This window comes from Trichosurus vulpecula, chromosome 4 (genome assembly GCF_011100635.1).
Source record: "Trichosurus vulpecula isolate mTriVul1 chromosome 4, mTriVul1.pri, whole genome shotgun sequence".
NCBI lineage: Eukaryota > Metazoa > Chordata > Mammalia > Diprotodontia > Phalangeridae > Trichosurus > Trichosurus vulpecula.
Window position 1 is genome coordinate 78,055,277 of NC_050576.1, and position 19,650 is coordinate 78,074,926.

A 19,650-nucleotide genomic window follows, 5' to 3' on the forward strand; every position below is an offset into this window, starting at 1 on the left:
GATTGTTGTTCCATTTGTCCCCAAAGGGCAGAACTAGGAGCAATCAGTGGGTGAAATAGACAAATTGAGACTTGGTATAAGAAAAAACCTTCAGGAGGCAGTTGTTTCATGGGAGGTCTGTAGGTCCAGGCTGTGTGACCATTGGATTGTACCGTAGAAGGGATCCTTCTTTATTCGGCTGTCAGGTTGCCTAGGTGATCACTAAGGTCCCTTCCTACTCTGAAATTCTGTGATTCTTTAATAGTCCGTTCTAGAATTTCCCCAGGAATCAAAGTCAGGCTCACTAACCTATAGTGATAGACTTTGTTCTCTTCCCGTTTTTGAACCTTGGTTAGTTCAGCCTTTCTTCATAGGTGATAGCATCTCTGAGAACAACCATTGGCCCTCTCAGCTCTCACCAGGGAGAAGACATAGCTGCCTATACTGAACTGACCTATGGGCTAGGAAATAATTGTGAAACTGACTCTCCTGGTCCCTAGTTGTACCCCTAGGAGAACCTGTTTATTCTTTTTTCCCCCATGTACAAAAATATTCCCCTAATTATATTTGTCATTGTTCATAGTCTTATTTGTGTCACTATCAATTACAGTGCCTGGTGAAATGACTTAAAAATAGCATGTCCTCAACAAAATTTTTTTTTCAATTTTTTTTTTTGGAGGGGAGAAGGCAGGGCAATTGGGGTTAAGTGACTTGCCCAAGGTCACATAGCTAGTAAGTGTGTCAAGTGTCTGAGGCTGGATTTGAACTCCAGGGCCAGTGCCCTACTCACTGCGCCACCTAGCAGCCCCTCAACAAACTTATTGACAATTTATTAAATAATTAATATATTGCCCCTAAAAACTACCCGTTATTCTATTTATTTATACTTTTGAAACTATCCTGGTTTTCCTGTGTTTTTGTGAGGAAAACCTTACATTTTCCTTCCACAAGTATTTAGTAAGCATTGAGCATGCAACAGACACTGGGCCGGGCACGTAGATGCAGGGACAAAAATGGAAATGGTCCCCTGACCTCAAGGAGCTTACATTCTTTGTGGGAAAACAGCATGTATAAAAAGCCACGTCAGGGTGGGAAAAGCACTAGCATCTGGGAACATCAAGAGGTGGCCCTTATAGGGAAGAACGGGGTCTCTTCACAGCTGAAAGACGTGCACCCCAGTCACTGGACAGATGGACCGAACGCCTGGTTTGAGCACCAGCAAGCAGGAGGGCTTGGCTGGAACACAGCTACAGACAGGAAGGGGAAACAAAATAGGATCACAGGCCAAGCCAGGAGCTTCCCAGGCTGCTGTTCTCTGGCATTATCAATTCTCCTTCCTCTGTGGCTGCATTTGGAGGCCCCTCCCCTTGGCAGAGCTTCCGCTGTATTTTCATCCTAATTACTGAGCAGCCAAAGCCTCTTCAGTCCCTTGATGGTTGTTTTCTTCTCCTGGATTCTCAGCCTTTTCAGTGCCACAGCTTATAATTCTTGAGGCTCAGCTGAGATCTTCTGGTGTTCCTTTCAGAATTGACCTATTGATTATTTCTGACTATAAATCACCATTATACCAACTAATCAACACATATTCATTGAGCCCTGATCAGGGATAGAGGCCCTATCATTGCTCAGAACTGCCCCATATCCAACATCTCCAACTCCAGTTGCCTCTCTGATGACCACCTTGTATCCTTCTGCCTTTGCAATCCCCCTCCTACCAATCTTGGTCTTCATTCTGCTTCCATCTTCACACTTTGAATTTTCTCTACTTTATCATTTGATTGGGTAATTCCTGGTTTCATTTGCTTATACCCAACTTGAACTCCAGGGGCACTCATCTCAAATGTGCTCTTGCCAAAACCGTAGAATCTCTTGCTCCCTTGACCTTTTCACAGAGGTACCAGGTGGCACAGGGGATTGAGTGCTGGAATTGGAATCAAGAAGACCCAAGTTCAAATGAGCCTAATTCTTGGCAGCACACTTAACCTGTGTCTGCTTTAGTTTCTTCATCTGTAAAACAGAGTTAATAACAGCACTTATGTCACAGAGTTGCTGTGAGGATCAAATCAGGTAATACTGTAAAGCACTATACACTAGCTATCATTTTTTTTCCTAAACAGACTAACACTAATATGTGTATTGATGTGTTGTTTTTTGTAGAATTGTTGACGTTTGATTTTAGCCCCCTACTCCATTCTCAGAAGTTGGCCTTAAGTTCTTTTTTTGTTGTTTTTGGTTTTGGTTTTTTTGTGAGGCAATAGGATTAACCCAGGGGTCACATAGCTATTAAGTGTCAAGTGTCTGAGTTCAAATTGGAACTCGAGTCCTCCTGACTCCAGGGCTGGCTCTCTATTCACTGCGCCACCTAGCTGCACCAACATTAACTTCTTAAGGAAAATATCAAAGCCATCTGGTGTGGCCTACCCAACATTAACTTCTTAAGGAGAATATTAAAGCCATCTGGTGTGGCATTCTTAGACTTTCCTTGATTTTCCTGTTTCTCACTCTTTTCATTCTAGTCACTAAGATGCAAAATTTCATAGAAGATTCCAAATTGTGATAGTTTAACCATCGTCTGTATGTTCTGGTCCATGAGGAAGCTGGTTTTCTTCTGAAGGATGTGATCTTATGGCAAGGGGCATTTGAGGACAGTTCCACCTTTTATTTTAACTTCTATCTTGAGTTTCTTTTCACAGACTAAATTTTCTCATTGGATTATTCTGTATGCCAGCATGAACTTTCTTTCTCATATATCTCCTCATGTCAGTAATTAAACTTTGTGTGCCATGAGAATTTTATTTTTATAAGGATCACCATTAGTTAACACATATTATCTGCAACATTCTTGCCCATGGTGGGCTTACAATGCATCTCAGCACTGAATTCCTTGCTTTTCTAGTGTGGAAGAAAAACTGTACTTTGCATCGTAGGCACAAGGCCACCAACAAATTTCTGTTAATTTTAACTTATTCTAAATCTAAGCATTTTTCTACTTAAAGAAATGTCCAAACTGACAGAATCTTCATGCCCTTAGGCATCTCTCTAACATGAATCATCTTGAAGTTCTGATTTATAGGATGCTTAAATAATAAGGAACATTTCATAGTCAAGATTGAGTAAGGGTCTAGAGTTTAGGTTCTTTTAACAGTCTGCTTCATCCGACAGAACAACAGTCACTTCACTCTAATCTCGCCCTTAAAGAATCATTTCCCTATAACCATCAGTCCCTCTTTCATCACTTTTCTCAAGGGTTCTCCTCTCCAAAAGGTCAAAGATGAACACATAAGAGATAATTCCATTAACTGAAGTAGTCAAAGAGACTCCTTCCTTCTCCTAGATAGATCCAACTAAGGTCCCTGTTCTTGACCAGCCACTACCCTAATTACTGAAGGAAAGAGTTCTTCCTGGGCTAATGTGGGAAGAGTGGAGCAGGATACTGTTTCAGAATTGATAGTTACAAAACCAATAAGGCTTTCTCTTTCAGTTTAGTAATAAGACTTCAGACAAGGATAATTTTTAAATACTTTCAGTATTTCTCAAGGAGGGAACAGAGGAGTATTTGCTTCCACACCAGTCATATATCCAGTATCTGGTACTCTAAGAAACAGGCCACCACCCACAGAGCAATAAAAGCATCCGAGTCTTTATTTCTGGCCTTCTTCCAGGTCCTAATGTCCTTTTGCAAGGCACCATGGTGACTGGTGATGACTTCACCAATCTCTTGTCTCTTCCAATTGACCTTCATACATCTTGTCGATCAACAAGCATCTATTACATGCCTTCGATATGCCAGGGGCTGTGCCAATTGATGGAAGTACAATTACAAAAAAGGAAATACTCCCTACTGTCATGGAGCTTCCATGCTTGATCTGTCTAGAAGCATCTGGGCCAGCAGCAGGCCAGTAGAATAATCCACAGCATAATTTGTCAGGCCAGTCTGCCTACCATCTTTGAATTATTGATGAATATTAGTGGCAAAGACAACTATACCTCCTGCTACACGGGCATAAATTATCTGGTGGATGATATCGCCATTGGTTTTAATTAGGAAAACCGGGAATTCAGTGTGGTGGCACATCATAAGCCCTTCCTTCACAAGCCAGAATGTTTAGGATGACGTGTTACCTAATGAAAAAAGATGCAGCTGATTATCAAAAGCAACTCTCATAGTACATCCTGTATTTTGAACTGTTGTCCTTGTTTTTATCCTGGATTACCAAGCATTTATGTGTATGATAATATTCCTTCATCTCATTGCTTCTCTCTTGGTATAGAAGAAAAGAATGTTGGACTTGGAGTTAGAGCACCTGGATTTTAATCCCTGCCCTGATGGTCACTACTTGTATGACCTTGGGCAAGATTTACTTCTCTAGGCCTCGGTTTTCCTATTAGTAAAATGAGGGGGCTGGACCACATTGATAACTGAGGTCCCTTCTGGTGCTGATCTTCTCACTTGATATCTCCTGGAGAAGACCTCATTCTTGAAAACTCCTCCCTGTTGGTTAGAGGCCCAGGCTAACAACTCCACTCAGGCCTATGATATCTTTCATCCACTTGATTTTTGAAGCATGGCTGGTTCAACAACAAATGCTCTCTTTTGCATTTCTGTAGGAAGGTTGGCAGACCTCTGGGGCTCAGTGTAAATGGGGCAAGGTAGTCTGCCTTTAGGAGCATCTGGAGAACCTCACCGTCCTTCTTGTGTTTAGACGCCTCCCTCTACACTGGTGAACATGGATGTCACTATTTAAAATCACCTTTGATGTCACCTCCTAGTGGATTCGAGGGAAACAGTTATCTGGATAGTCACATATGCCCTAGAGATTTATGTGATTCTTATGTAGCCGTGGAGATACTGTATCCCTCTGAGTAACTGCTAAACTTTAATCACACTTAATCTTAATTATGCAGGATGGACCATGTGATCATTCATGTAGGAGCATTAAGCCTGAAAGACTCCCAAGATCTGGTATGTATACAAGGTATACAGAGATCTGGGGTAAATCACAGCACGTGGGCTTGCTCCCACCTTTTCGTACAGGGGAAATCTGGTTAAAATGAACATCAAGAGTAATCTTGGCCGATGGAATGATATTAACAATAATAAATAAATAAAGCAAGAGTTTGTGTTGAACTTTAAGGTTTACCTTGCACTTTACACTTGTCTCATTTGACCCTCCTGATAACCCTGGGGAAACTGAGGCCAAAGAGGGTAAGTGACTTGGCCAGGATGATGCAGCAAAGACGCGTCTGAGGGAAGATTCAAACGCAGAGTATAAATCTTGGAGACATCAGCAGGCAGAAAGGAAGAAGCATTGGCTTTGGGGTCAGAGGACCCCAGCTCAAATCCCATATCCTCTACTTTTTTTATTTATAACTCGGTTTTCTCATCTATAAAATAAGATGATTAGTCCCATTAACTTCCTAAGTTTCACAAGGTCATAAAAAAAGAGCAAGAAGCAAACTTGGAAGCCATCAAGTCCAACCCCTTCTTTTTACAGATGAAGAAACTGAGGCACAGAGCACTGACTTGCCCAAAGTCACACAAATAAGTAAGTATCAGAGGTAGGATTTGAACCCAGGATCTCAGGTTCCAGAACCAACTGTACAGTTCTATTGTGCCTCCATCAGGAATCAAAGGAAAAACGACTTTGCAAGAATATGTCCCCTGACGGGCAAACGAGGAAAGAGGAGCTTTCACCACTTCTCTGAGTTTGCTTGTATGTACTTTTGCCCCTTGTCCTCCACGTAATTTAAAATTTTACATAAGATCGGGTCCCTGTGCACTCAAAGAGACACTAGCTCTGGCAAGGCGGGGGGGGGGGCAGTGGAGATTGAATCTCAGAATCCTGTGGCTCCTCTGCAGACACACAGTTCTGATTCATGCCTGGTGGATGTCCTTAGCTTTTTCACATGGCACTCCCTAATCTAACCCCTATAGTTATCAAGCACTTGTAGAGAGGTCAGCTCTGAGGTGTCAGTCACTCACTAAACATTTATTAAGCATCTCCCTCAGGCCAGCTCTGAACTAAGAGCTAGGGACACAAAGAAAGGCAAAAGACATACTTTGCCCTGGGGAAGCTTACAGTCTAACGCAAACAACTGTGCAAACACACAGTAGACAGGAAGAAGGGGAGATAATACACAGAAGGAAGGGGGAGAGTTCAGGGGAATCAGAAAAAGCCTCTAAGAGAAGCCTGGCTTGTTTTTGGGCCAGGCCACGAGGAAGCCTGTTTTGCATAAAAGGGGAGATACCTATAATGATCTCCTGGTCTCACAGTCTCCATCTTCTTTCCATCTGAAGAAGTTGGGCTGAGATCCCTCAGCCAGGCTGCCCTCCCAGCCACAGAGGCCTGGAATGAACCAGGTCTGCACTTTGCTGTTAACAGGTTCTTTCCTTCAGAATTCCCCTCACAATCGAACTCTGCGGTCTCCTTGAAATCTCTCAGTTCAAGTGGCACTTCATAGCCCAAAACCATTTGAGCTTTCAGGTTTTATTTTATGCCCTTATGGAGGCAAATTTCCTCATATCTATACTCCTTCAACTAGAAAAGGAATCGAGAGACTCTATAAGAAGAAGAAGAAGAACATTTGTAACTAACATTTGTATAGCCTCTTATGCTGTGCCAGGTACTGTGCTGGAGGCTTCACAGTTATTACCTCATTTGGTCCTTACAACAGCCTTAAGAGGTAGCTGCTGTTCTTGTGCCTGTGCAATTGCAAAGCTTACAGTTGAGGAAACTGAGACAGAGATTAAGAGACTTGCCCAGGGTGCACAGCTAGGAGGTGCCTCAGCTGCATTTGAATTCAGATCTTCCTGATTCAAGGCCCAGTGTTCTATCCACACTACCCCACCAAGATGAAAACTGTTCTAACCTTGCTCCACCAGCCCCTGTTCTCTGTCCCCCAGTGCATCCTGGGCCATCTCCAGTTGTGCTGATCCATATCTGACCACTGGACCCAGATGACTCCAGAGGGGAGAGTGAGGCTGGTGACTTTGCACAGCCCTGCCTCACTTAAATCCAATTCACTTGCATGTCATGGCATCACTTCCTAAAGGATAAACAGCAGCAGCCCTTGTTCTCTGCAGAACATCCGTGATTACACTGGCTAGGGAAATCTGAAAAAGTATGGACGTTTCTCCCTATGAACCCCGGACCTCCCCACAGCCGTCTCTTTCTCTGGCCTCTCCCTGTATCTGCCATGGAGGAGACACTGTGCTGGGCAACTGAGCCTATAAAGACAGAAAAACAGTTTCTGCCATCAAGGAGTTTATATTTTCCTGAACTAAAGAAAAGCCTTCAGAAGACTGAGATCACCATAAAACCCTTCAGTGCAACCAGTAATTTTCATTGGCAAATCACTGTTTGAGTGTTTTAGGATTTTTGTTGGCAGTACCTGCTAAAGCAGGCTTCATGTGTCATAGATCCTTTCTCATAATAATGCTTTTAAATGCATAAAATAAAATACATAGGACTACAAAGGAAACCAAAGTTTAAAAAAAAACTGAAATGTAAAATTTTTTCCCACCTGAGTTCATGGACTGACCCCCTTAAATCTTTTCATTTAAGAACACTGGTGTACATAAATACAATTTTTACAATATAAGTAAATAGATGATCACAACCAGCCTGAACACATTTTATTCCTTCCTTCTTTTCAAGGCTCAGCATGCAGCAGAAATAGGAGCTGATGGTATTGCTGTCATAGCCCCTTTCTTTTTCAAACCTGTGAACAAAGGTGAGTAGACTGAGCCTAAGGCCACGAGGTCAGCATGGCCCACTTCCACCCTCCCCATCCCTGAAATGCTCAGTTTAGTATTCTTCTGGGCCGAGACATCGATGACACAAGTATCCCATTTGCCCTTAGGCAGTCAGTAATTTGTTCATGGCTTTCCTATGTGCCAAGCATTGCTCTCAATTGCTGGAGATACAAAGAAAGGCAGAAACACATTCCCTGCCCTCAAGGAATCCACATCCTAACGGGGAGACAACATTCAAATAACTATATACAAGATATATACAGTGTAAACAGAAGGTAATCTGAAAGCAAAAGGGAGCTCAAAGGAAGACCAGTGGGAAGGTCTGGGCAAGGGCCCCTGAAGAAGGTGGGAGGGATTTGAGCAGTCTTGAAGTAAACCAGAGAAGTGTGGAGGTGGAGGTAGGCAGGAGGAGCTTGAGGGGCAGCCAATACAGGCGCATAGACAGAGGGGGAAGTTGGAGAGCCTTGTGGAAGGAACAGGCAGGAGTCCAGTGTGGCTGCATCTGAGAGGATATGAAGGGGGTAAAGTGTGGGAAGACTGGAAAGGTAAGGTAAAAGGAGGGTAGATTATAAAGGGTTTTCAGTGTCAAGTACAGGATTCCATGCTTGACCCTGAAGGTATTTAGGAGCCACTGGAGTTTATTGAGGGGGAGTGGGTGACACAGTCATACTTGTTCTTTAGAAAAATCGCTTTGGCAGCTGAGTGGAGGATGATTTCAAGTGGAGAGAGACTTGAGGCAGGGAGACCAAGTAGAAGGCTACTACAGTAGTCCTGGCACTAAGATGATAGATGTGTGGGGAAATGAAAGAGAGCCTGTACAAGAGAGGCTGTGAAGGCAAAAGGAATTTAGGAAGGAATGCCAAATACAGGGTGGATTCAGGGTGCAAAGTGATGGCCTCAGGAGAACACAGTCCAAATCTAACAAGTAAAAACATAAAGCCTTGAACTTTAAAAAAAAAAAAGTCATCTGCACAACTACAAGGGTTATACATAGTTGAGTGATTTTTTAAGTACAGTTCCAAAGTGCTTTCCAAAATGGCTAGACCAATTCACAGCTCCTACAATAGTGCGGCAATGTACCTGTTTCCTGCAGCCCTTCCAGCATGCATCATTTTCCTGTTCTGTCTGAGGTAGGACCTCAAAGTTGCTTTAATGTGCACTTTTCTAATTATTAGTGATTTGAAGCATTTTTTAAAAACATGGAGAAAGTATCATGAGTAGTATTATCCCTGTTTTCTAGATTAAGATAGTAAGGCTCAGAGACATTAGCTGTTTTGTCCTTAGATGCACAGCTAGTGAGGTGGAAGCTGAAACCCAATCCCAGGTCTTCTGACCCCAAATGAATAGACAAATGAGTAGCTTTTATTTAGCACATACCAAGCATGTTACTAAGCTCTGGTGACACAAATAGAAAATGAAGATAATCCTCATTCTCAAGGAACCCACAGTCTAATTGGGGAAGACAACACATGCAGGAAAGCTCAACATATACATGTTTGTAGGGTATGTGTGTATACACACATGTACATATACATACATCCATATGTATGCCCAAAACAAAAAAGGTATTGGTGGAGGTGCAGGGCACTAGCAGCACTAGCAGAATCAGTAAAGACTTTATGTTGATGGTAGCACTTGAACCATGCTTTGAAAGTCACTAGGGATTTAAGAGGCACATGTGAGGAGGGAATTCATTCCAGGTGTTGGAGACAGCCAATACAAGAGATGGACTGTGGTGTATGAGTAACATCAAGGCCAGTTTGGCAAGAGTGTGAAGAGCATGAAGGGTCATAAAGTGACTAGAGAGGGAAGTCAGAGCTAGGCTGTGAAGGCTTCTAAATTCCAAACAAAAGAGTTCGTATTTGATAAGGGAGCCAGTGGAATTCACTGAGTAGGAGAGAGGTCTCTGGAGACACTTGTGCTTCAGAAGATTCCTTTGACAGCAGTTTAGAGAGGAGAGACTTGAAGTCAGGGAAGCCAGTTAGAAGTACAACAGTCCAGGCAAAAGGTAATAAAGACCTAAACTGAAGTGATAGCCTGGGAAGAAAGAGAAGGGGTCAATTGTGGAAAGTGTGATGGAGATAGAAACATCCAAGATCTGACAACAAACTGGATGAGGGAAGTGAAGGAGGAGCAGAACTTGAGGACAACACTAAGGTTTTGAACTTGGAAGAATAGAAAAGTACTGGTGCTTCAAAAAACATATATTTGGTAGATATGAGGGTCTTGGAGAAAAGAGAATGAATTCTATTTTGGACATGTTGAGTTTGGGGACATCCCCTTTGAAATGTCCAGTTAGTGATGAGCCTCTGTCTTAGGGGAGAGGCTTGTTGAATGCATGTCTGGAAGTCATCTACATAGAGATAAAAATTAAACCCACAGTGGGGCGGCACTGATGAGCTCACCAAGAGAGATGAGAGAGAGAAGAAGGCCTAGGACAAAGCCTTGAAGTACATCCACAGATAAGGGAGGTGAAGTGAATGAAGAACTGGAAAGAGCAGACGGACACGTAGGAAGAGAACCAGGAGAGAGTACCGTCATGAAAACTCCGAGATAAAAGATGTCCAGGAGGGAGAGGATGGTCAGTGGTATCCTGCTGGAGAGAGGTCAGGAAGGAGGAAGACTGAAAAAAGACTCAAATTTGGCAGTTAGGAGATCATTGGTAACTTGGGAGCTCAGTGATGAGCTCATAAACCAGATTGCAGAGGGCTGACAGGTGAGAGGAGAGGAAATGGAGGCAATGAGCACTACATATTTTTCTAGGAGCATGGCAGAGAAATGAAGGAAAAAATGTTGGACAATAGCTTGAGGGAGTGGTAGAGTCTAGTGACTTTTTTCAGGATAGGGAAGACTTGGGCATGTTTGAAGGCAGAAAGAAAAAAAACAGTAGTTTGGAGGATTGAAGATCAGAAAGAGGGGGTGATGAAAGATGCTGGAGAACATGGAAGGGGACAGGATCAAGGACACACGAAGAGAGATATCTTGGCAAGTGCAAGGACTACCAAGTTATTATTACTGAGGGAAAGGAGAGAGTGAGGGTCCTTTTGAGGCGGTTTTGAGATAAAAAAGGAGAGAAGGGGCAGCTAGGTGGTGCAGTGAGTAGAGCACTGGCCCTGGATTTAGGAGAACCTGAGTTCAAATCCAGCCTCAGATACTTAACACACTGTGTGACCTTGGGCAAGTCACTTAACCCCAATTGCCCTGCCTTCCCCCTCCCCCCCCAAAAAAAGAGGAGAGAAGCATAAACATACAGCGAATGGCTTCAGCTTTCACAGATAATCCTAAAATAACAAACATGGGAGATAGATGGTACCCCAGAGAGAAATGAAGTCAAATGGCTAAGCATGGGATGTGGGAGAAAAAAATCATCTACTCTTGAATTTTAGCCAAAACTGTCAAAGACACACTAATAAATGTATAAATGGCTATTTGGGGGGAGGTTTCCTGACTTTGGCACAACCTGACTTTTTGACTGTGTCGCCTTAGACAACTCTCAACCTCAGTTTCCTCAACTGTAAAATGAGAAGGTTAGACCAGAAGGCCTCTGAGCTCCTTCCCGGTTCTAGATCTTTGATCTATAGAGTTCTATTAAATTAGACAAGACCTCCCCTCCCAAGTAGTTTCCAATGCACATTCCATAGCAATTGTGAAACTAAAGATCAAATTCCATAGCATTTGTAATATATCATCTCAGGGCTTTTAGAACTGCTAAACAAAGAAGTCCCTGATGCTTTAGGTGCCCATGTCCTTGAAGAGGATGAATTTAGTAAACTAAGGACTCTCTCCCTCTTGTGGTCTGGTCAGTGGTAAACAAAAGAGATACCTCTCTGTTTTTTGGGGTAACAAAAAGATTCCCAATCTTAGGCCACCATACATGCCCCCTAATGATCCAGCCACTGATTCTGCCTTCCTTGGGTCATTAAGTACACTGCTGATTAGGTCTTTACTGAACAGAGACTAGGACTTTAGACCAGGACACTATTATACTATTAATTCTCGATTTTTATAGTACAACTGAGGTGTCAGTGTTTAGTGTTTCTTTGAAGGGAAAGAGAACAGTTGGAGACATGTTTAGTTAAAGATGTCACATAGACCATTACAGATTCATGTTGGGCACACAACGGAGAAATCTAGACTAGAGATATAGATTTAGAGATGATCAGGATAGAGGTGACAGTTGAAGATGCAGACATCAAAGAGATTGCCAAAGAAGAAAAGAGGGCCAAGGATAGATCAGTGGTTAGTATTAGGAAGAGGATAAAGAGTCAGCAAAGGAGAAAATGAAGAGGTTGGAGAGATAGCAAGCACAAGATGTCTCTGAAGCGAAAAGCAGGGATAGTATCCAGCAGGAGACAGTAATCAGTTCTCAGAAGCTGTGGAGGTCAAGTAATTTTAGGACTAGAAAACAGGCCGCTGGACTGATCATTAGGAGGTCATTGGTAACCTAGAGAGAGTAGTGGTGATAAGGTAAGGACTTGAAAAGAGTAGTGAGACATGGAAAGATTAGCTGTCCAAAAAAGTAAGAACAAAAGAACATTATGAATCATGCATAGCTTCATAGAGATATATATGTATGTATAATAGAAAATAAAACATGAGTTTTATGAAGGCTCAGATGCCTTCTCTTTTGGCTTTGTGCTCCTAGTCCTTAGCAAAGTACTTGGCACATTATAACTACTTAATCAATTCTTGTTGAATGGATGCATGAATAAAAATGCCATGCTGAGATAAGAGACAAACACTCTCATTTAATCCTTCTGAGTCTGTTTTCTCAGGTATAAAATGAAAAGGGCAGACTAGATGTCCTAGGAACTCCCAGCTCAAATCTGACAGCATCTGAATGCAGGACAGCTTTGATGCTGCAAGGCTGTTGGGACTTACATGTTTTGGGATTTGTAAATCCAAATTCCGGAACTGATAATAACAAATATCACATAATAATCTAAAGTCCCCACACAGGGATTAAGCATAAAGTTATTATTAACCTAAATCTCCTCTCTGAACTTCCCCGCTTTTTGTCCAGGACACCAGTATCTTCTAGTTATTCAGGCTTAGAGCTGTGGGGTCATCCTCAGCCCCACACTTACTCTCACCCCAAACATCCAGTGAGTTATCAAGCCTTGTCATTTCTACCTCCAGAGCATCTCTCACATCTCTGTGTTCTACTCCCTAATCACATGACCATCATCTGGATTATTCCACTAATCCGTTAATTGGCCTTCTTGCTTTAAGTCTGTCTCCTCTGCTCACATCCATCCTTCATACAGCTACCAAAATGAGTTTCCTAACACAGAGATCTTCAATAAACTCCAGTGGTTCTCTGATACCTCAAGGATCAAATAGAAACTCCTCTGTTCAGGATTTAAAGCCTTTCACGACCTGGTCCCAGTCCACCTCTCTAGCCGTATTCTACTTGACTCTCCTTCATGTATTTTACTGTCTAGCTAAACTGACATTGCCATTCCTCACAAATGTCGTTCTGTCTCTCCTCTCCATGCCTTTTGTCTAAATGCCTGAAACACACCCCCACCTCACCTCCACCTTTAATGCCGCCTCCTCCATGAGACCTTTTCTCGTCCTAGTCACCAATGCCCCCTCCCCCAATTACCTTGCATTAACTGTATATAGACTTTACATAAATTCATGCCTTTATATCTATATATTGTTTCCCAATAGAATGTAAGTTCCTTGAGGACAGGGACTATTTCTTTTTGTATTTGTAAACTCAAGGCGTAGATAGCATGGTGCCTGGCATATGATATTTATTAAATGCTTGTTAATTGATAATTGCTCATGAGAGATGTTTATCATATTTTTATAGACCCTTCCTGAAAGCAGAATTTTAGTCCTCTATCCCTAAAGTAGGGGTTTTAAACCTTTTAGTATGTCATAGATCCCTTTGGCAGTCTGGTGAAGCCTGTGGACCCTTTATCCAAATAGTAATTTTTTTAACTCATAATTGAAGGAAATGCCAAATTTCATTTAGAAGTTAATGAAAATAAAGATGTAATTTTTCCCCATCAAAGTTTACAGACCCCCTGAAACTTTTCCACACATCCCGTAGGGCTTTATGAACCCTACGTAAAGAATCCCTGTATTAATTCAAGTCATTTTCTGTCACCAATCCTTGACCTCATTCTGCTGTAGGCAGGGCAGTAAGTCTTCTTTCCCCACCAAATGGGCTTCTTGTGTCTGCAAAACATGCCAGAGAAAGTGTCCTAAGATGTCCTGAGGCTGGCACCAGCTCTTTCCAGCAGCCTAGGGCAATGGGAAGGTTGTTATGTTATAGCCTATAAAGAGAGATGTGGGACCCTAGATCAGGAAAACAGAAAAAGACCCTGACCTGGCCCTGAAAGTGGCCATGAGGAAGCAGCCCTGAAGCCCCTTCAGAGCTAGGTGAAGCCATTGTAAGTGGATTTCTCTCTGCCTGGCTTGGGAGGGCTTGCTCTTCTCTTTGTTTCTTAAGTCTTGCAGAAAATTCACGAGCAATGGCACTAATGACATGGATTGAAACTCATTGTTCCTTAGGAGATGATTCTCCATGATTTGCTACAGCCCAAAATATCCATAAGCTAGTGGCCAGTCCTTTAGTGATAAGTTTCTCCAAACTAGGACCATCCAACCCAACAAGTATGGAGGAATCAGAGGGGGTAGAACAGTGGAAAAGGCTCTGCCATTTAATACCTGCAGGAGCTCAAGCTTAGCCTCTCTGCTCTCAGTTTCCTCATCTATAAATGAGGAGTTTGGACTCAGTGGCCTTTGAAGTCTCTTCCAGCTCTGGAACTATGATTACCTGTGATCCTCAGGGGACAGATACAGAAGTCTTCCTGGGGCCTGTAATCCAAGACTGTCCAGCTTATTGGGATCTGCCAAAACTAGTACTCCACTAGTGTAGTTTCTGATGACCCAGCGTCATCTTCAAGACTTAAGGAAACACATAGGAAGACTTTGGTGAACATTACACCATTACACTTATTTCTTTGTTCACATAGGTGGGATAGATAGATAGATAGATCTCTATGTACATATACATATGGGTACGTATACATAGGTATGTGTGTGTCACACATATATCATTTTATTTGTGTCTTTTGTACTCACACCAGTGATTTTTTGATATACCTCTCCCTCTCTGAATCCTCCCTTATAACAAATAAAAACAGTTGAATGGGCAGTGTTAAAACAAAAATATTAAATTTGAAATAGAATTTTTTTTAAAAGTTAAGCAAACCCTGCCGACCTAACAACTTCAAATGACAGTATATAACATTCTACATGTGTAGTCCCTTACCTCTCTATTGAAAAGAAGGAAGTATTTTCTCTCCTCTTCTAAAACAATTCTAGTCATTACAATTAGTCAGTGTTCTTCTGCCTTTCAGTGTTTTCATTTACATTAAGGCTTATCATTACTTAAATTTACTTTATTGCTGTTGTTTTCAGATGCCCTGATTGCATTTTTACAAGAAGTGGCTGCTGCTGCCCCAGAGGTGCCCTTTTATTACTATCATATCCCTGCTTTGACCGGGGTAAAAAGTGAGTGCTTCTTGTTTTGTTTCTTTTCTTCTATCCATCACTTTCTCTACCATCGATCATCTCTTCTTACTGTAGTGACCCACTGACAAAGGGCTGGATGCCTTCTCCTACTAAGGGATCCTGGCTCTGAGCTATCATGGATCAGGTTCAGTTTGGAGGAAGCCTGGCCTCTAAAAAAGCGGGTTAGGCTTTTTCTATCTTACTGTGGCTCATTATGCCTCCACTCCAGAGTATACCTCTGGACACTGTCTCTTAAACAAAGCTTAGGTTTGGCTCATGGCTAACATCTCCCCAAAAGGAATTAACAGAGTTCCTTCTAGAAATACACTCAATGTACAAAGTAAATAAGGGTACCAGGAATGCAGGTATAGTTTAACATAAGGAAAACTATTAACATAACTGATTATGTTAATGACAAAAGTAACAAAAATCATGTGATTATATTAAGAGATGGAGAAAAAGCTTTTAACAAAATACAATACTCATTCCTATTAAAACACTTGAGAGCTTAGGTATAAATGGATTTTTTCCTTAAAATGATAACAAACATCTACCAAAAACCATCAGCAAGCATTATTTGTAATGGGAATAAGCTAGAAACCTTTCCAGTAAGATCAGGAGTGAAACAAGAATGCCCATTATCACCAATATGATTCAATATTTTACTAGAAATGCTAGCAATAGCAATAAGAAAAGAAAAAAAAATCACCGACAAAACCCTGCAAGAAGAAATAGTAAGAGATAACATATTTAAAATAACTGTAGACAGTATGAAATACCTGGGAGTATACCTGCCAAGACAAACCCAGGAATTATCTGAACATAATTATAAAATACTTTTTATACAAATAAAGTCAGATTTAAATGATTAGAAAAATATTAATTATTCATGGGTGGCCAGAGCAAGTATAATAAAAATGACAATTATGCCTAAACTAATATACCTACTATTTAATGCTATCTCAATTAAATTACTAGAAAATTGTTTTATTGAGCTAGAAAAAATAATAACAAAATTCATTTGGAAGAACAAAAGGTCAAGAAATATCAAAGGAATTGATGAAAAAAATACATAAAGGAAGGAGGTTTAGCAGTACCAGACCTTAAACTATATTATAAGACAATAATTATCAAAACTACCTGGTACTGGCTAAGAAATAGAAAGGTAGATCATTAGAACAGAATAGACATACAATACACAATATTGTAAATGATTATAGTGACCTTGTGTTTGTCAAATGTCAAGATTTAAGCTTTTGGGATAAGAATTCACTATTTGGTTAAAAAAAACTGGTGGGAAAACTGGAAAACATTCTGGCAGAAATTGAATATAGATCAATATATAGAAAACTTTGTCAAATTTATAAGAATATAAGTTATTCCTAAATTGATAAATGGTCAAAGCATATGAACAGGCAGTTTTTCAATGAAGAAATCAAAGCTATATATAGTCATATGAAAAAATGCTCTAAATCACTGTTGATTAGAGAAATGCAAATTATAACAATTTTGAGATATCTCATTCCCAGCAGATTGGCTAAAATGATAGAAGGGGAAAATGACAAATATTGGAGGGGATGTGAAAAACAGGTACACTAATAAATACACTGTTGGTAGAACTGTGAACTGATCCAACCATTTTGGAGAACAATCTGGAACTATTCCCAAAGAGTTATAAAACTGTGTATGCCCTTTGACCAAGCAATGCCACTATTAAGTCTGTTTCCCGAGGTGATCAGGGGAATAGGAAAAGAACCAATACATTCTAAAATATTTATAGCCACTCTCTGTGGTGGCAAAGAACTGGAAATTGAGGGGATGCCCATCAATTGGGGAAAAGCTAAACAAGTTGTGATATATGATTGTGGTGGAATTCTACTGTGCTGTAAGAAATGAGCAGCTTGGTTATAGAAAAACATGGAAAGACTTGGACGAAATAATGAAGAGTGCAATGAGCAGAGCCACGAGAACATTGTACACGGTAACAGCAATATCGTTTGCAGAACAACTGTGAACAATCAAGTTATTCTAAGTATTATAAACACTCAAATCAGCTACAAAGCACCTACGCAGGAAGATGCTATCCCCTTCCAGAGAAAAAAACTGATAAATAGAAGTATGCATAGTATGGATTTACATATATTTATATGTATATATCTGTGTCAAATGGTGCCGTTCTCCAGTGGAAGAGGGGGATGGAGGAGAGAAGAGGGAGGGAAGGAGACAGTTTGGAACTTAAAATGTAACCAAAAAATTTTAATTTAATTTTGAAAAAGTAGATAGATCAGAACAGCTATCTCCTTTCTCTACAAAAGAAAGACTTAAAACACAAAAGACCAGACTCAAGTACATATTAACAAATATTTAAAACATGAAAGAATAACCCATCACTCCTGCTGTGCTCTTCTAAGAGGTTAATACTTAAAACATCCAAACATGAAATGCTTTGTAAACAGCTGAATAGGCATTTTACTTTCACCTGAGTTCTTCTCTGTCCATTCTGACAAGGCAAGAAATGGATTAGGCTTATCTTCCTGTGGGTGGTCACCCTCTCCTTTGAGAAGAATAGCAGTAGCAATGGGGAATAGCTTCTGTGAGGCTAGGACTGTGAAGGTCCCAAATCACATCTTCAGAAGAAAACTGTGAGGTCAGAAGTTATGGCTTCCCTTAAAGTATTCTGCTTTTGTTGCCTCTTTAATGCAGCCTGGGTCACGGGCAAGGGGTAACGCACATGGGGAATGCACAACAGGAAGCCTCAGGTTGAGCAAGCTCTTTATCAAGAGGCCAAAGGACGTGTTTCTCCAGAGAAGGCCAGGGAACTAACTTAGCAGAATACAGGGCTGGCCCCCTTGACATTAGAAAGGGAAGTCCAAAGTACAGCAAAAGAGGCTATTCTGCAGCCACTGCTGTCTCTTCCATTTTATTGCTGTTATTGGAAGATATTCCCACTGGATAGTATATCTAAGGACAGGAAAGAAAGAACACTATCAACTTCTAGCCATCTAAGCCGAAATATAACAGTTCTACAGAAATATATTGGTCATTTTAATAGCAGGAGGAGGAATTGGGAATGTCTCTTTCCAAAGAACCTGCAGGTGGCTTCTTTCCTTTGCCTGCTGCTACTATAGCTGTTATAAAAATTGTTTCTGCATGGAAATACCTCAGGACCTTGTTGCAGTGGCTTCTCAACCGACTCTGAATAGGGCAGCCCTAAATCTTTGACTATGAGAGAGAGGGACCCAGAGCAGGGATATATGGGACTGCTGATGTAAGAAGGATTTTACATCACTAGAAGGATGTGGATTAATGAGCAATCCTTGTTCTGAATAGTTCGGGCTGAAGAGCTGCTGGATGGCATTCAGGATCAGATTCCCACCTTTCAAGGACTGAAGTTCAGCGATGTAGATCTCTTAGATTTTGGACAGTGTGTGGATCAGAACGGCCAACGGCAATTCGATCTCCTTTTTGGGGTGGATGAGGTAATTGTCTCCCTCTATGTAAGGAGCCCCAGGTCCAAAACAACCTTCACAGGCTTCCCACAGCATTCTTCTTGGCCAGGATGGGGTGAAAGAAGGATGTTGTGAGGGGCATTATATAAAAGTGAGTGCTTTTCATTTTTTTCTGAATAGCAACTACTGAGTGCCCTGGCCATGGGTGCAACTGGAGCCGTTGGCAGGTAAATGCTGAATCTTCTGCACTGTGTGATGCCCTAGGCAGTTATTGGTGACACCTCCTCATGTCCCACTGTGTACCCCTCAACTCTCTCTGTCCTCTTTCATTCTCTGTCACCGTCTTCTTTTCCACTTCTGAGGCTTTACCATTCTCTCTCTTTGCTTTCTCTCTTTCTCTTCCTCCCCTGTGGTATTTCTTAGCCCTGTTGCTGGCACTTAAAACTAAAGAAATTGCTAACCCCAGGAGAACAGCTTCTAAAGATAAACTTCCTCTTTTGGGTAGCCTTGGGGGAGCGCAGTTGTGAGTGGTGTGTGAGTGAGTGAGAGAGAGAGAGAGAGAGAGAGAGAGAGAGAGAGAGAGTGTGTGTGTGTGTGTGTGTATAATTATAGCTTTGTAGATAGGTGCAGAACAGATCTTGTAAACAACAGAGTTGCATCTTTTCATTGTAGTTACTGACTCACTAGTACTTCTTATTTTCTTGACAGCACCTACAACTACCTGGGCAAAAAAACAAAACAGATGTTGGAAGCTTTTGAGCACCAAGACCTTTCCTTAGCTTTGAATTACCAGGTATGACATTGTCTTCTGTTTACATAAAACAGGACCTTATTTCTTCCTCACTTCCAAGCTCTTCCATTAGCCCTGTGCTAGTTAGCCCTGTTTTGTTTCCTTTCCTCTCCCCCTATTCAATTTACTCTTTTCTTATTGGC

At 41.4% G+C, this 19,650-nt stretch overlaps 1 protein-coding gene and 1 long non-coding RNA gene across 4 annotated transcripts in view; one reads left to right on the plus strand and one right to left on the minus strand.

Annotated features, from left to right (window-relative positions):
- The window catches only part of LOC118848545, a 34,109-nt gene extending 16,110 nt beyond the window's left edge, over positions 1 to 17,999 (minus strand). The window contains exons 1-2 of one of the 2 annotated variants that reach the window (XR_005010257.1): positions 17,748 to 17,999; positions 14,529 to 14,659 (exon numbers count right to left, since the gene is read on the minus strand). This is a non-coding gene — a long non-coding RNA (uncharacterized LOC118848545). The remainder of the gene's footprint in view (positions 1 to 14,528; positions 14,660 to 17,747) is intronic. The other variant, XR_005010258.1, reaches the window with a different exon arrangement.
- Positions 1 to 19,650, plus strand: part of NPL (N-acetylneuraminate pyruvate lyase) — a 52,686-nt gene that overhangs the window by 28,927 nt on the left and 4,109 nt on the right. For both annotated transcript variants that reach the window (XM_036757470.1, XM_036757471.1), the window contains 6 exons: positions 4,885 to 4,942; positions 7,638 to 7,713; positions 15,176 to 15,268; positions 18,599 to 18,747; positions 18,898 to 18,944; positions 19,426 to 19,510. In XM_036757470.1, the coding sequence (XP_036613365.1) occupies positions 4,885 to 4,942; positions 7,638 to 7,713; positions 15,176 to 15,268; positions 18,599 to 18,747; positions 18,898 to 18,944; positions 19,426 to 19,510 (508 nt within the window). The remainder of the gene's footprint in view (positions 1 to 4,884; positions 4,943 to 7,637; positions 7,714 to 15,175; positions 15,269 to 18,598; positions 18,748 to 18,897; positions 18,945 to 19,425; positions 19,511 to 19,650) is intronic.